Here is a 16,996-nt window from a genome sequence, read left to right on the forward strand (position 1 = left end):
AACATATTTGCTTAAGATAATTTATGAGGCCTATTAAAAGAATTTAGAAGAATGAAATAATTTTCTGGCTCAATCTAAGTTGGTTCTACAAAATTTGGATTCAGGGAGGCTGAATACAAATTCATGCCAGATTTTTCTTTTTAGATTTTTATATGTAACCCAAGTGAAAATAATGGATATTTTCATTCATTTACCTCACGATTATGAGGTACTTTGTGTTGGTCTTTCACATAAAGTCCCAATAAAATGCATTTAAGCCTGTAGGTCCATTTGACAATGGTAAAATAGGTATTGATGCTACTGAAAAAATCCATTATGCATCATGAAAAAAAGTTTCAGTTCTGTGTAGATTTTTAAGTCAAAATCACAAAACACAAACTTTTCTGCTGACTTGGGGGGAAAAAAGAATAAGAGCAGAAATAATCCTTCTCCGGACAGACTATTTACTGCCAACAGATTCCATCTCTTCATTTCCATACAAATGTAAAACTCTGCAGGCCTGGAATCTTCTGTGAATCTTAAATGAATCCAATTGTTCCTGAGCAGATCCGCGTTTGCCAGCGGCAGCGAGGAGACAAATGCTGTACAAATCAGCAATTTCAAAATAAAAGGCCTCCATGATTTGAATCTGATTGACGGAACGGTGTTTCATTCCTCCGCACTGGAGACATTTTTTTTWWATATTTATTTCTTTGGCACCTCCAACCTCATACAAAAGAACATTATATATTTTCCACCATTGACACTCGCATAAAATAAGCCAAAAATCCTCTCCGCATTCCCATGAGAGTCTTTTTGTCTTTTATTCCTTAAGGTTCTGAGATACATAATATTGCCTGTCAAGCTGCACAGCTACAGCCATCAGATACCTGTAAACCCACAACAAACATCAACTCACATCTTTTTATCATCTCATACCGCCGATGTGATTACAGCGTGCTGAATGGCTCACTGACATTTTCTACCTTGCCGAGCTTTCTTAAACATTTCCAAACCAACAGAGACCATTTTGACCCAGTTAATCTGCATGACGCCTCCTAACGTGAGAAGCTTTTACTGCTGGGAAAACTGCCATGCTGTTCAGCTGGCTGATGATTGGTGAGGTTCGGAGCGCATGTCTTCAATGAATAATGCATCCATGTTCTTCAAACCTGCATCCTGTCACTTCGGTTTTAGGCGGATGAGTTTTGAGAAACTATAGCAGACGAGCTACGTTGGCTGGTCATGCTATAATCATATTAAACTCTATATATTTCTTTTTGCTTTACTTTTAATTTTCTCTTTCATTTATATGTTCAAATTGTGTTGTATGTGAGAAAAAAAGCCCCCACTATCTTCAACATTTTTATGCTCATTAAGTTTATTTGATCCTCTGGAAGACATTTAGCCATCAGTCAAATTTTTAGGGGTATAATTTATATAGATATTTTGCTGTGGACATTTTTTCCACTTAGCCTCTGTAATCTGTCGTAATGTTGGTGATTCTTGATTGTTTTCGGCTTTTTCTATCTGCTGCTTTGCACATGATTTTTGTAAATTTTGCAAATTTATGGTAAATTTCGGCAGAAAAATACGTGGATGTCTATTCCTTGTTGAAAACTATGCATATATGAATTTTTCAGAGCTAACTTCTTGAAAGCTGTTCCACCCATTTGATGAGGCACATCAACGCATCTATGATATTAGCCCTTGTGCGTGGAGGACTGTGACAAATGATACAGGTTTTACAAGTGTGGGGTCGGTTGGACCCCATTTTGTAAACACAAGGGTTAAGGAAGCTATGGTGCCTTTTAAAATATAAGCCACATTTTGTGCAAAAAAAAAAAAAGGGATCCACTTGTACTACAAACTCACCAGGGCTTTTAATTGCCCAGGGCTGCAGTAAACAGTGTTTACTGTGTTGCGCAACAAATACTGATCAATTCAGCCTTAAAACCTGCCAATCTGGTAGTCCCTTCAGCCTCCAGGCAGCTCGACCCTTTAGTGATGACACAGTCTGTCTGCCTCCACGACTTCCTCTGCCGCATGGCGTAAGATTACATGGTGACAATGCGGTTTGTGAGATGTCATAGATGCATACCATGGATTAGGCTCATGGCAATCCCAAGCCTCAACCTTCTTGACCAGGACATTTAACATTATTTGTTTTGATTTGTTCTATTTTCTTCTTTCTTTAACATTTTTCACGGTCAATGTGGAGATCTGCTCGCCCAGAGAAAGTGCTTACAGGAGTAAAAAAAAAAAAAAAAGACAAGTGCTTACTTTGTCCACAGCCTATCATAGTGTGTCAGGAAATCTGCATACCAAACTATATAAATCAAGATTTAAAATCTATATGTGCATGCCAGAAATTTGGTATTGTTCTCCTCCTCCCCCCTTTCTGTAATAGCTACCCACATGTCAAACTATGAAAAATGAACGGAGGTACTGAATAGAGGCTTATTTGACATTCAATTTGCAATTTCACTGTCCTTGGTTTTTAATGAATTACCAGCAGTGTGTTTGATTTTCATGAATAACCTTCATGTTCATTGTCACTTGTTCAACACTGGAGATGAGTTAAGTCATTTTTATTCCAGCTTGTGCTACATGCAATTCATCGCCCCAGAATTAGGGCTACATTATTCATTCTGTGGCGTGCGATTTGACCGCAGTGTTTCTGAGCGCACTGTTAAATGAAAATATTTCACGTGTGAATTAATCATTAGAAGGGCTCATTCCCCATTCTTCTCATAGCATAATGATCTCTCCCTCTCTTTAACACTGGCCTGAATGAATCTTTTATTGTCTTTATCTTTAAATGCTCAGGCACAATCCTCTGAGGAGACAAGGGACACGGCAGAGTGTTTCACAGGAACGTCAAAGTCAACATGTGGCTGAGCTAAATGCCATCTTTTAATAGACGCCAAGTGCAATAAAACCACTTACTGATCTTTCAATGATGTGGAAATACAATCCCTTTTCATGCACATAAAATTCCATACAATTTTGCACACAACTTGTCCAAACAATAGACAATATTTAGGCTCTGCAGAAGTCCAAATACTTTTAATTTAACGAGATGGCCTTTTAAACTCTATTAACCACCAGAATATTTCAGAAGTCAGGCTGCCCTTGCATAATTATTTCTTTGACCCCGACTGTGTTTTTTTTTTTTCTTTTCTTTCAATCCACTGAGTCATCCTGTCTTCCTCTCCAGGTTTTTCCATCCTGCAGGCTATCATGGAGGCGGCAGTGGCCAACAACTGGCAGGTGACTGCTCGCTCTGTCAGCAGCACAACGAACGCAACAGAGTTCAAGCAGGTCATTGAAGAGATGGACAGGAGGCAGGAGAAGCGCTATGTGATCGACTGCGAGGTGGACCGCATCGATACCATCTTGGAACAGGTGGGTGTCGCAATTTAGATTCATATTCTGATGTGGCAAATATCAGAATACTGCAACTAATTCTTCTTACAAGATCCAAAGAGTCCCAAATCTTTTGTTGTGCTCGTGTGTAAAACACAAAATTAGATGATTTAATTAAGGTTTTACAAAGGGGTCACTCTTTAGTCAGTTAGATCTACATTAAGAAAACACTCCGTGTTGAATGAACATGAAGGACATGTACAGAACTTTCACACAGTTGTAATCCTTCTTCCATCTTGATTCTACTCTGGTGTACTGTACGTATTCTGTGACCCGCATGCGCACTATCTGCAGACGGTTGAGATTTTATAGTTGACCGTACCGATTTCCTACATTTCTCATGATGAAATCCTTTTTTGTTTGTTTTTAGATCACTGCTGGCTCTATTTGTTTCAGCTCAAGCCTGTTCTGTAGTGCTACTTCTAGGAAAATATGGAAAAAGAAAAAAGGCCCATGGTCCCAGTCTTTGGGGATATTTTCTACGTGTTCCTTACGGAGTTGTACCAGAAAGGAAAGCTTAATGCAAAAGTATCGTTAGAATCTGTGGTACTCCTAGCTGAAGGAGTGGAGTCACTTACTTTGGTTTAATGCAGCGGTCACAAACTCAAGTCCTGAAGGGCTGGCGTCCAGCGGCTTTTATGTGTGTTCATGGTCCAGCACAGCTGAATCAAATAGCTTGACTGCCTCCTCAGCATGCAGTCGAGCCCTGCAGAGTCTTATTATGACCTAATTGTTTGATTCTGGGGAGTTTCAGCTGACATATCTTAAAGTATAGGACAGGACTCTTTATAAGGCAGTCTTGTGTAAAAAAGGCAAACACCATCTAAGTTAAGGTTAGAAAGCAGCACCAGGTGCTAGCAGAATAATGACAGAGTCATGCGGACTTTCTGCATCACTGCACATGTTTTGTAGCAGTTTTGATACTTCCTAATATCATGCCTAATGTCAGATTAGACACTAATTCTACCTGTCGAAGATCGGGGTGGTGTTGCATGACTGATGAACACCTTTTAGCCTAAACCCTGGAGGTCTCTTCGTGAGCAGCCATTTGGAGAGACCACAGATGACACAGCCTGCTTACTCCCTCTCTGAAAACCCGAAACCCGCTCGTTCTCCGATCACATCAATTGCCGGAGGAACAAATGAAAGGTCCACCAGTTCTTGTCGTACAGGGAAACACAATTACCATGAATAGATGAGTGGCTATTATTTCTTGCATCTCCTCTATTTGCGTAGCTCACTCCATCCTTCACTGCTTGCTTCTGCTGGGTTATGAGGCAATCAGCTCCAGAATTGGATTCTGCTGGTTAGCATTCATTTAGACATTGGCTTGTGTTTACCTCACAATATCCCCTCAACCACCATTATTTTCACTTGTTTCTTATGAATCTAATTTGATCCCAGAGCCACCGTTAAAAGCAGAACTGCTGATAGTGTTAATTTGCTGTGTCTAATTTAATTCTCGAATTGCAGATTTCCTTCCCCTAACAATCCTGGGAACAGACTGATCCCCCCCCTGGTTTGTGTTAACAACAAGCTTGGGCTTTTAAGGCAGAATTAGAACGTTCATTAGAAATCACATGCGATGCATATTAACAGTAATGTGTTTAACTGCTTTCTATCATGCAAACCATTACAATGCCGGGCAATAATCTGTTTGACGCGCTCCCGTTTCAGTTGGTGTACTCGTTAATAATGAAATCGCTTTCTCTTTGCGAACGCTGCTCTTCTTTGCAACCATTGTCATCGCAAATTTTTTCCCCTCTAAAGTTTGTTTTTGCACACCGAGATGAAAAGAGACGTTCTTGCAGCAGCTAACCTTCAAAGCAGCTGTGTGCTTGGTTTTGCCCCTTCGTTCTGCGACAGCCTCAGCATGGGGGCTCCCTCCCCACCCTTCTTTTTGGGAGCTAATTGGAATAATCCGTCCAGCTCTGCCAATATAAATGAGTCACAGGCATTCAGGGAAGCTGCTGGACTTCTCTCTGTAGTTCCCCCCCCTGTCGGGCCACACCATTATACTCCAAGTCAGGAATGGACTGTGTCCCATTAGGGAAATCACACCAAAAATGGCACCCACTGTCATCTACGTGGAGACCTGTGGCTTCTACCTGCTGCTGTGGCTCTATTGAGAAGCGATTGCAGACAGATTCAGATACATCGGTGGCAGACCGGTGAGAGGGTTTGAGCAGCCGGGATCTCAGTGTCCGTGTGCCGTAATGCTGACTTGTCGCTTTACTCCGTCAAGGTCATTGCCCGTTGAGAAGGAATCAGAAGGCGGTGCGGATTCAGCAGCCCGACTGCTGAGCGAAAAGAGAATGTTCTCAGTGGCTTAGTTTTATGATTTAATTGTAAGTAATCCCCCTGCAGAATAAATGTCTTTATGTCAGCTGCTGAAGCTTGTGGAATGTGGGGATGTGTTGAATAGGCAAGTTTGAGCTTGCAAAAAATTGATACAATTGTTCTACAGCAGAAACAAAAACCTGTGTGAATGACCAGTTTATCCAGTGATTGGGATGCTGCATGTTTTATATTTTGGTATCCTGCCAAAAATTCTGCAGGCGCTAAAGAGTTTGGAAAGTGAGCGTTTAAATGGTGATGTTCATTTGTGTTCAGCTACCTTTGCTCTGATACCTCTGACTAACTTGCAGTGCAACCATCTGCCTTCAGAAGGCAAGTTAGTGAATAACATCAACTAACTTGCCAATCTGTAATTTGATAACAGTAAGAAACATATTTTTGTTAGAGAACATATGTGATAAAATAACAACACGACGCACAAGGAAAACAGCAAACATGTTGGGGATAAAGATGTAGAGTTTTAAGATTATGTTTTCCCTTCATAATAAGAAATGCATTGTTGGTTTCCTGAGTGTGTGATGTTTTCCAAGCACCTAGAAAATGTGAAAGAAAGTAAGAGTCAGTTGGCAAAAAGTTAATGATTGAAACCAAATAATTGACGTCAGGTTACGCTCAATTTAAACAAAACATTTGTCTTTAAAAAGCATGGACAATTCACTCCGTTTATATTTCCAAAATTAACACTAAGCTGACTAAGCAGAATGACAGATGTGAAGACTTACTAACTGTGACTCTCAATAATCTCTGACGAACCCTCTCACAAAGTATTCATAATGTATTGTGAAACTCTGCAAAAATGAACTTGTGTTCATTTCTGCTCATTTTCTTCGTCATACAAATGCAGAGCGGGCATTCTGGTATTTTCATCTAATGACTCTGATTAAGTAATTATTAAAACTGTGGCTCATTGATTTTCTGGTGGGCCAATCACCTTAATGAATTAGTTATTTTAGTTTGTGCTCTGAAGATGATGAAGGGCTCATCACGCTCACTGTACACAAAACATTGCCTCTTTTAAAATCCAAGCACATCTGCCTGTGCGTTATTTATACTGCCTCCATTTTTACGTTTGGCATGATGTAACAACGTACCAAGACACATATTTACATACTGCTGTGTCAGGCCACGTTTTAAGAGCTGAGTGAGCTGCCCCGTAAATGTGTTTTGGGATGCCGAGCAGAAAGCTACACCAGCGCCATTATCATTTTATGCTGTAACAACCAGTTAGGATTTATCACCTGCAGGACTTCTCCATCAGTACTGCTCTGCAGATAAATTACCCTAACGGCCGTGTTTCCCGAAACCCACTTATTGAATCTTGGAGGTCGGTGACATTATTAAGTGGCGGGAATACGACATTAAAGATGGATTGTAAACAAGAAGCATTTTTGAGTATATATTAAGAAGTGGTTACACAAAGATTGTTCTCTTGCAGCTGTGTTCTATGTTTTCACATCTGTCTGAAGCATGTATGAGATTTCTCATGTCTGTTTAGATGGTCCCTTACTGGCCCACTTTCCTCAAGGGATTGATGTGTTGGAGCCTGTTCAGAAACAGCAACCTGCTTGTCATTTCTGTAAAGAAAGGCAAGGGAAAAAAAAGAAAGAAAAGAAAAGAAGAAAAAATAATAACTAATAACAAGCCCAGGGCGAGCAAGCTGTTCAAAGAAAGGCAGACAATGAGCTCTGTGCCAGCCACAAAGCTGTATTTTAATGCAAGGAAGAAAAAAAAGACAATAAGAAGTGAACTGGGTTTTCAAAGAGAATGTAAAGAAAGTAGGTGCTTCTGGGGATTTGTTGGCCTAGCCTTCTGCTGCCTGTAGAGGCTTCAGTGTGGTCATAAGGAATGGGCTGGGATGTGATGGTGTGCATGAAACAAAATCAAAAACACCACAATCGCAGTGCTACAGATGCAACACTAACTTGTCTTGCACAAGACTGTTACATTTTATTTCTAAGCAAACAAGAGTTAAGATATTTCTGCACTGAAAATGCATAGAATGTATAAAATGAATAGGAGCTGTACACTGAAACATTTGAAATGAGCATCATAATATGTATTCTGTAACTCCATGTATTTAAGTCTACTGACTGGATGCAAATGTTCCTTGCAGTACATTGTAACCTGGTCCATTGATCGGTCGTCATTTTGCATCTTAAGAAGCCATCCTTAAACGTTAAAAATGTCAGGTTTTTCAGTTGCTTGTGTGGAGAATCATCCGTTCTCCATGCTGTGTTCTTGATGTATGAGGCTGAAAAAGAGTCAGTGAGTTGAATCCATGGATTCCATTTATTAATACCAAAATACAGCTGGTTGATTTCACCTGCTACCTTTAGGAGCTTGCAGGACAACCAAGAACACTTTGTGATTTCCTTTGTTAGCCTCTGTCTAAGCTATGCCCTAAAGCGGGCGTTCCCTAGTGTGTCATATCCTTTAACCCTAGCTCTCATTTGCGTTTCCTAACATGTCATTTCCTTTAGCTTTAGCTTAGCAACTAGCTAAAAGAGATAGAAGGAAAACACAGAATTATTTATTCTCAACACTTGAAAAACGAGTTTGCTTTCTTTGACAAGTTGCACATTTTTGGGGGGAGTCAGCTTGTTTTGCAATCAATTAGATTATTAACTGGAGGGCATCAGTAGAGTATGAACAATGTAGTAATTATTGTTTTTAAAGTCACCATGGCTTCAATCAGAGACGGTAAAAGACAGAAAACAACAGTACATGGTGAACATATTAACACATTTCTCTCATTTCACATTTTTGCACACTCATCATGCAACATCACAAACACCCAGCATCATAACTTAGTTTACTTGTATTAAAAATGTCCCATCATTTTTAATACAAGTAAACTAGTAGTAGTAAGTAACAGCTTTTAACTTTGCCCTGTATTGACTAAAAACACATTTTTTCTTTGTATTAAAGTATATCTGTTTTAAACTACATAATTTTGTTGGAAGATTTAGACAAGTCTATAAATGTATAAGAAACAACGAAACATTAAATTTCAATGTATCCTCAAATACATTCTTTTAACACATTGATATTAACTGCAGTGACATAAACACTACAGAATATTTTAATTGTTCACAGTTTAGTGTGCAAGACAGGATTCTGATAAATAAATGAAAGAACATGTAAGTGCTTTGTTCCTGTCTGCATCATTCATATTTCTGGAACATTCTGGGGCAGGAACACATAATCCAGCCAGTATTCTGAATCCTGTGCTTTTATGAGTTGCAGAAGCCTACATATATTTAAGTTTGTATTGTGAAAGTTTGCCATGAACTTGCTACATCAGTTCATCTGCATCACTGACTTTTTTTTTGACAAAGTAGATCCTCATCAAACTGCTTCAGGCATAAAGTTTTGCATCATTATTTTGACTGTCATGTTAAGTATAAATTGACTTTCACCTACAATGTAGGTATTATTAGAAATGTGGTAAACAGATTAACAAGATGGTTCTGAACCTTTCAGCCATTCAGATAAAAAGATAACTTTCTTTGCATTAGCCATAATAGGGAGCAAGTAAACTCATCCTTCCACTGTTTTAACATTTTTAAAATACAGCTGAATTTAAGATTTACAGTGTGTTTGATATATAAACAACCCAGATTATTTGACAGCATGATGACAAAATATGGTTCAATTCTTGCTTCTTTTTTAGATTATTACTTTTTGTCGCCATTTACGCACTGCTGAAATGTCTTAGTTGACCCTTTTAACAGCACAAATTTCTTCTGTTGGAGACTGATGAAGCAACCTTGACTGAAAAGTATGAAAAATGGAAGATTCCGAACTAATGCCTCTTTTGGAAAAGCACTTTTGATTTTAACTTTATCTTACCTCCCCCTTGTCTTCTTGAGGAGTGCTCTGGATGAGTCCTTCATGCTTGGTACAACCTGCTTTTAAAGTCCCTTGCAGTAACTTCCGCTGTTGAGGACCATTTACAAACTGTGATTATGGAATTAAATAGGATTAAAGTGTTATCATCAAAGAGAAAGTGACCCGCTGACTCGACGTTTGAATGAGCCGTTCTGTGAGATTTTATGATGTTTCTAGGACTGCACAGGAACACAGTGTAAATTAATAAAGCCCGTGACACCGGGGGAACCCTTATTTTCACGTTATCAGGCGTGAAAAATTACCCAGATCGCTTTCAGTAAAAGCGAGATAGGCTATCTCAGAATTTCAAAGTTTTGGCACACAAACATGAGCCGCGGTGTCAAACGATTTCTTCCCTTCAACGCGTCCCACACCAAATTGCTCTTAGATCTCCAAGGAACGCCGAGATGTTATCTGAATACAAGTCATGTGCATCTAAAACGTTCTACAATGAGGGGGAGGCCAACGCTTCTGCCACCGTCTTCAGGGGCATAAATCACTGCAGCCAGGGGGGGGAAAAAAAAAAGCATCCCAGCCACAGCCGGCTGTAAATTAAGCTGGAGTACTCCAGCAAGAGCACCTCTGCAAGAGCCTTGAAGTAAAAATAGAGACCGAAGAGAGGAAAGTCCTTCTGCATCAAAGGCTTACGGAGATCAGATTCAGCCTATTGTCCCAAACTGTGTTGAGTGCTTCACTTTGGTAGCTCACTGCAGAGCAAAATGAAATAGCAGTCAGGATGGCTTGTTATGGACACTTAAAAATGCAAATATAAATCATACTTTAAATTCAATGGGTTTGAATCAGAGTGCCCTGTTAGAGCAGTGATGCTGTTAGATTACTGAAATGAAAGCAGGATCAGAGTGGTTAAGACCCGCAGAGCCAAGATCAAAACTAGCCAACATTGGCAATGATCAACCCGTGATGCAGCCTGCTTACATTTTCTGAATATCGTGTGGAGAATTACGCATTCACGCCCTGTGTATCATGTTAAATTATCTTCAAATGACAAACCAGAGAGGAGCTTTAATTGTTAAACAAGTCAGAGGTATTTATTTATTGAACTTAGCAACCACTGTGAGGAATGACAATCATCATCAGACATCATTATTTGTCTTATTCATCAGTAAAGATAGTCATATAAAATAGAAAAAAAAATTTTTATCTGTGTTTAAGATGCCACTAGTGGGCCAGGATTAAAGCTACATGCAATGAACAGAGGTGTTTTTTTTAACACGAACAAATTGTGTGTAAGTAACAGGTGGAAACAAATTAACTCCTTCAGCCTCATAAACTAGGTGGGGTAACGTCTGCTAAAACTAAACACAAGATAATTGACTGGGATAATTTGCTTATTAATGCTACCATGCAGTTAAGTTGGTATGCAAAAAAATATATAAAGTGACTGCAAAACTGTCTGGATTCATTAAATCTTTTTGCACCTTACACTTTATGAACATAAACCTTAATGTGTTTTATGAAAAATGTGGGTTTGCATGACAGATATTCCCACCTGAGCAGCGGATATCTGCAGCTTCTATGGAGACGAAGGTTCTCCATAAGAGTGTGTGTCCGTGTGTGTGCGAGCGCGTGCCTGCGTGTGTGTGTGTTCCCTGGTCTTCATGATTCTGTTTGTTCACTGACATTTTAATTGTTAAACAAGTCAGAGCTATTTATTTATTTTAACCTGAATTTTACACGCTGCTGAGGTCTGACTGCATACAATTGCTTCTAACTTATTTTGTAAAGTGACACGCGCACTTATTATTAAATGATTTTAGATGTAGAAGGTGTCAAAAAACTTTAAAAGTTTATGATCGTTTTGCTTACAATTACGCACTACTTTGTGTTGGTCTACTGTACGTAATCCCAATAAAACACAACTAGATCTGTGTTTTTTATGTGAAAAAAGAAATTGAAAAAGCTGAAGCAGTATTATGATTTTCCTTTTCAGTTTGGTAATTTATTTTATTTTGGTTTCTTTAATTTTTCAAGTGGTGGCCTAAACTAATGACGTTGTTATTCGCTCATCTTTCGCCCACGTTAGTAATATTTATAAGATTGTGGGAATCATTTCAGTCTGCCTTTTCCTGTGGTGCTGCTAAGTCTGCGGTAGAAAGGTCATACTTTGTGGAAAACGTTTATAAAAAAAATTCTGAAGCTGTAGTTTTACATTTGGCTCTTTCTGTCGACTATAGGTCCCATTCATGGCCGAACGAAGGTGAAGTCAAGGTCAGATGAGATTTCTTCCCTCTTGAGATTTGAAAGAAAACTCGAATTCTGCAAAGTCTCCTTAAGCTGCAGAACAAAAGGTGGTGGAGAAAGCTGCTGGATCGATGTATGAAAGAGGAAAATCGTTCTGGGAAACAGAAGGATTTTGTTTTCTTTCGTGGTGGTGTGTATTTATGTTTGCATTCCAAAGACCACAGCAAAACAGACCACCTGAGAGGTAATAGGATGATGGAAGATAATGACCAAGACACACAAAGACCCAGTGTAAGCTAATTTAAAATCGTCTTTGCTTCTAGTAAATATTGCATTGTGCTAAAGATTGCAAAAGAAATTATTCCAGGAAAAGTTCAATAATTTAAATCAAATTAGAGAATTGCGATCAATCATCTCATGAGAATTCAAAGCACCCTTTCCTGTTCTGTGAGCCAATATCTTAATCAGACCGTCATAACAGATCTCACAAAGCGTAAGGGAGAGATTCTTTCGGCTTTTTCTGGAATCATCTTCGGCTAAACAGCTCAAATCTAAAGTACCAATCAGTTAACGGTTACGTACATAGACATCTGCAGACGTGAACCGATGAGAGAGTTTTATGGCCTACTGTCTATCAGCAGTTTTGTGAAGCTCTGACCTGCGAACATCAATTTCATTCAGTTTCAATTTTTCTATCTTGACCGTAAACCATATTAACAAATACTTATGTTTGACTTTCTTCACATACATGGAATGGTCTTAACCACAGACCACACATTGTTTCAGCATTGTGAAATAACAAAAAAAAAAAAAATGATTACAGTCATAACATTTTAAACTTGCTCTAGTGTGTTAAATTACAGACTGGCATGACTTGAATGATTAGCATGGTTAGTATCTATATCTAAGTCTGTTTACCTCAGCAGTATTCTCTGATGAGGTAGTAAACTCTTACCTCAACAGTGAAATTTCCAAAACACTGTAAATGTTTTGTAATCTAGGTTGATCCATGGCAGAAGGAACTTAAACTCTTAAAACAGGGAAAAAGGGCAAAGTCACATTGCCTGTTTAAATGTATCAAAAAGTCTGATTTCATTTTTAATTTTAACTTACTACCACTGAAAGTAGGAAACTTGGACTCCAACCCTCAGTAACAACTTCAACTCTGAGTGTTATTAGGAAGATCTGTTTGCATTTTTGCACAGCTCAATCACCGATCAAAAACTTGTTAGATTTTTAGTTTCAAATCACAGATCAGGGCCAGTCAAGCATAAAATCATCCAATTTCTTTCACCAGCTTTAATTTCTCGTTGCATTGCCAGTCATCTATGCTCATTTACCCTGATGACCGGCTCTGTTGCAGCATTGATCAAGCTCCATTGCAAAATGTTCCATTAAAAAGCTATCGCAAAAAGTACAACTACATTTTTTGAACGTTATGTTGTAAAAAAAAAAAAAAAAAAAAAAAAGTAAAAATAAACAAATCCACAAAACAGAGTATGCTGGAAGCAATATTTTTAAGGTTTGATTAGGGTTAGGCAATATGAGGACAGTAGATCAGAACATATTAGGATGTACAGAAGTTCTGCTAAAGCAGAGCGTTCTCTGCAGATTTTATCCTCCCGACTGGGCAAATCAGTTTTATTTTAATCCTTTTTCATTAGCTTCATAAACTAGCATTACACCTGCTGTAACGCTCTGCTTGTGAAATTAAATCTGCTGGGCCTCACATTGGCACTCAGACAACAATTTTGAGTCCCACACTGCTGGACCTGATACGGGGCAGAAAAAAAGAAAAATAAAAGTTTCATAACCTGGTTTTTCTGTAGAGTGACTATATTTATTGCAGAATGAACATTTGCAGAGGCTTAGTTTTAATAGTTTTAATTTGGCAGAACGGTGTAAGAGTGAACATGCTTTGAGTCATGACTGCTTCTTAAATAATAACTGAATTTGACACAGGTTTGTAAGATTACACAAACAAAATCTGTTAGAAATTACATTTTCCTAAGAACCATGTTATTGCATGGGGAAACTGTGAAAAGTGTGTGATCATTCATTGAGCCCAGTCAACCAATATCAAACTTGTTTTTTTTTTGTTTTGTTTTTTTGTGGAACCCTTTTCATACAGACAAGTGTTGCACAGCGCTTTACAAAATCTAAAGCAGATAATCAGACAAAAAAAAAAAAACACACTAGAAGTGATAAAACTAAATATACCAAGAAACAAAAGTTGAAAATTGTAGTTGTTTGAGAGAATGAATGATTAAGAAAACAAAAATATGTAGAACAGTTAAACAAAAAAAGTAAAAACTCTAAAAACATAAACAGAACATAGAAATAGATATATCAAAGTACGTGTGATAACATCTAGAATCTTGACACCGATAAAATCAAATAACGTAATACTTGCTAAAATAAATCAGAAACACATCACAGATGTTTCTTTGGATGATGGGGTTTCTCTCTGAAACTTTTGATCATGTGTTGTGTTCCCTGTGTTTGTTATTAGTGTTATTTTAAAGTAAAACAGGACATGATAAATAATTATTAGCTTAAACATAAAGCCAAAGTAAATAGATTCAAATGAGAAAAATGCCTTTACAAAAGACCTGGAGGGTCTGGAAGGATTGTGTGCGGGGGTTTTGGGGGGGGGGRGGGGGGGGAGTGCATTATTTTTGCCATATCGGCAAATCCGCTTTAATTGAAATCCACTTTAGAACCGGCAGAATTAGCTGGAGCGCTCACTGAGAATTACTCCCTCATTATCCAAACTGAATGGGTGCTGACTGTTAATGTGTCTTAAGATACTAACCCTTCCTGTAGCAGCCACTTTAAAAACAATTGGTTACTATTAACTCTTAAGAGCGTCTTAACATAAATGTGTTTTCGTTTTTACTTCTGAAACAACAACTGTTTCTTTAAGCTGAAATAAGTATAGCTTCTTTGCTTACACACGTTTGTTTAGTAATGGTTCTTTAATGATTTTATATTACTTAGACCAGTCATTTAGTGGTGCAACGTGTATGTTTTAGCCTGAGTCAAATCTTGCTGGCTGCTTATTAAAATAAGTGGAGGGAAAAGGTTTGCGCGTCCTGGCTGGAGGTGCCGTGTATTTCTGTTGTCATCAGTGTCTTGCTGCGCGTCATCCCAAGGTTGCCTTATGTAGCTGTTGCCAGTCTGGCTGTGGGCTGCAGGCATGCAGGCGGTGAAGTCTTTCCACAGCACTCTGTGCTCTTGGAGCACACTCTGCTCCAGAGCAAGGTGTGAGGAGGCTTACAGCCAGAGTCAAGGTTAGCACACAAAGAAAGGAGTGTGGAGCCCTGGGCTCTGGCTGCAAAAATGCAGCAGTGCTTGAAATACATTATTACACGAGGTGGATATGTGATTAACTGCTCCATCTAAATCGTTAAAAGCATTGCCGAAAATGCATTTCCATGACATTTTCTGTCACTTATTCATTAGAAATGAGACTGATGGGATCTAAAAGCCAGCTCCTGCTATTTCAGCATTGTAATCAGTTCATTTCCTCTTTGTTTCCGTTTCATTCCTTTGGTTTGTTCCCATCTGTCTGACATCATGCGCCGTCGGAGGTACAGAGCCTTAATGATGAGGAAGCTGTCAGAGAGTGCTGACCCATCGATACAGGCTGAGTGAGAGGTTTTGTGTGGTTGTGCTCCCTCATGTGCCGTTCTTGAAAAGCGCCGCTGACATTTTTCCCCCGTTGTTAACAACTGACTGGTGTCTACAGGGAGGCAGACAAGTGGTTTATTTTATCCTTCAGGTTGCTATGCCTAAGCAAGGATGAAGTTCAAATTGCTTCATGCTACTGTATACCAGCATGTCCAAAATCTGCTAAGATTGTCGGAACTGAGGCAAATGTTGTAATTGCAGCTGAAACGAGAGCGAAAACTCGAGCTGCAGGGAAACAAGGGCACCTTTCATCACTCGCTCCCATTCTGTGGGAATGCTGTAAACTATCCCCTGTAACAAATATCCTGTGTCCTCGGCTTAACACGCAAACTCAAACATGATAAACCGACAGTTTGCTTTAGAGACGGAGCCTGAGCCAAACATGTGCAAACATGCTGATTTTGGTGTAAACTGGTGTTGCTGTGTTTGTAAAGAAGAAAACCTTGATCTATACAAACTTCATCTCTGTGGTCTTCTCTCGCTCAGAAGTCAATCGGCAGAAGACGGAAAACTTGGTGGGGGTGGGAAACAGGCGGCACGAGGCCCTGGCTGAGCAGTCTGTCCAGGAGCAGCGCACAGAAAGCCAGGCGATTACAAGGCTCTGCCGGCGGGTTTACAGACGCACCAAAATAAGACAAAAAGACAAAAACAACAGAGGGGAATTAGAAAAAAAGATAGCATATGGTCTTTTACGACTGCAATGAGAGTGAAACACCGCTCACTATTTTCAGACAAGCTGCGTAGGTTGAAACATGCTGTTCTGCTCCAAAGGTGTGATATTTTCAAAGCATGGTGTGATCCACGTCTTATTGCCTCACTGTAAATTTCTTTGAAAGATTTTTTCCCCACATTTCCACCTTAAAGACCAGCAGCTGTAAAAGATTCCTCCGTGCGCTGTGAAAGACTTCAAAGCCGGCTGAATATTCAACGAGGCTCTGCGTTGTTCTTGTTTCTGTCTTATTATCGTTTCCTCTTTAATGAACGCTTCCTGCCTCCCCGCTTTCTCCTGTTCCATTAGAGAACTTTGCTTTGTTTAAACTCCTGCGACGTCCGGTGCACGCGCGGGTCGTCGCTGCGTTTTACAGAGATTGTTGCACCCACTTACATTAGCCGCGACCCCCCCCTCTCCTCATCTCATGGGTGGTTTGCTGTATTGATGTTTTGTTTTTTTTCTCCTACAGGTTGTGACCGCGGGGAAGAACAGCCATGGTTACCACTACATTCTGGTCAATCTTGTGAGTAATAGCCATGCTGCTCCCCTGAGAAGGAGTGTAACTATTTTTTTTTTTTCGCTACATGTAATAGAAAAAAATGTGCATACTCATAGTATGTAGTAGGGAAACAAAAGTGCTCTGCATGTTTTTCATTTCTCTGTAATTTTTTGTTTGTTCTGGTCAGAAGTTTACATGTATTCAGCCCAAACATAGAATCACACACCTGTGCA

The 16,996-nt window shown here is 39.2% G+C and overlaps 1 protein-coding gene across 7 annotated transcripts in view; it reads left to right on the top strand.

Annotated features, from left to right (window-relative positions):
• Window positions 1-16,996, top strand: part of LOC103471094 (glutamate receptor 3) — a 102,123-nt gene that overhangs the window by 50,330 nt on the left and 34,797 nt on the right. For all 7 annotated transcript variants that reach the window (XR_534585.2, XM_008419897.2, XM_017307091.1 and 4 more), the window contains exons 4-5: window positions 3,200-3,387; window positions 16,734-16,787. Coding sequence is in view for 6 of the 7 variants with exons in the window: in XM_008419897.2 (XP_008418119.1) it covers window positions 3,200-3,387; window positions 16,734-16,787 (242 nt within the window). In the remaining variant the exon portion in view is untranslated. The remainder of the gene's footprint in view (window positions 1-3,199; window positions 3,388-16,733; window positions 16,788-16,996) is intronic.

The sequence above is a fragment of the Poecilia reticulata genome, linkage group LG10, assembly GCF_000633615.1.
Source record: "Poecilia reticulata strain Guanapo linkage group LG10, Guppy_female_1.0+MT, whole genome shotgun sequence".
NCBI classification, from domain to species: Eukaryota; Metazoa; Chordata; class Actinopteri; order Cyprinodontiformes; family Poeciliidae; genus Poecilia; species Poecilia reticulata.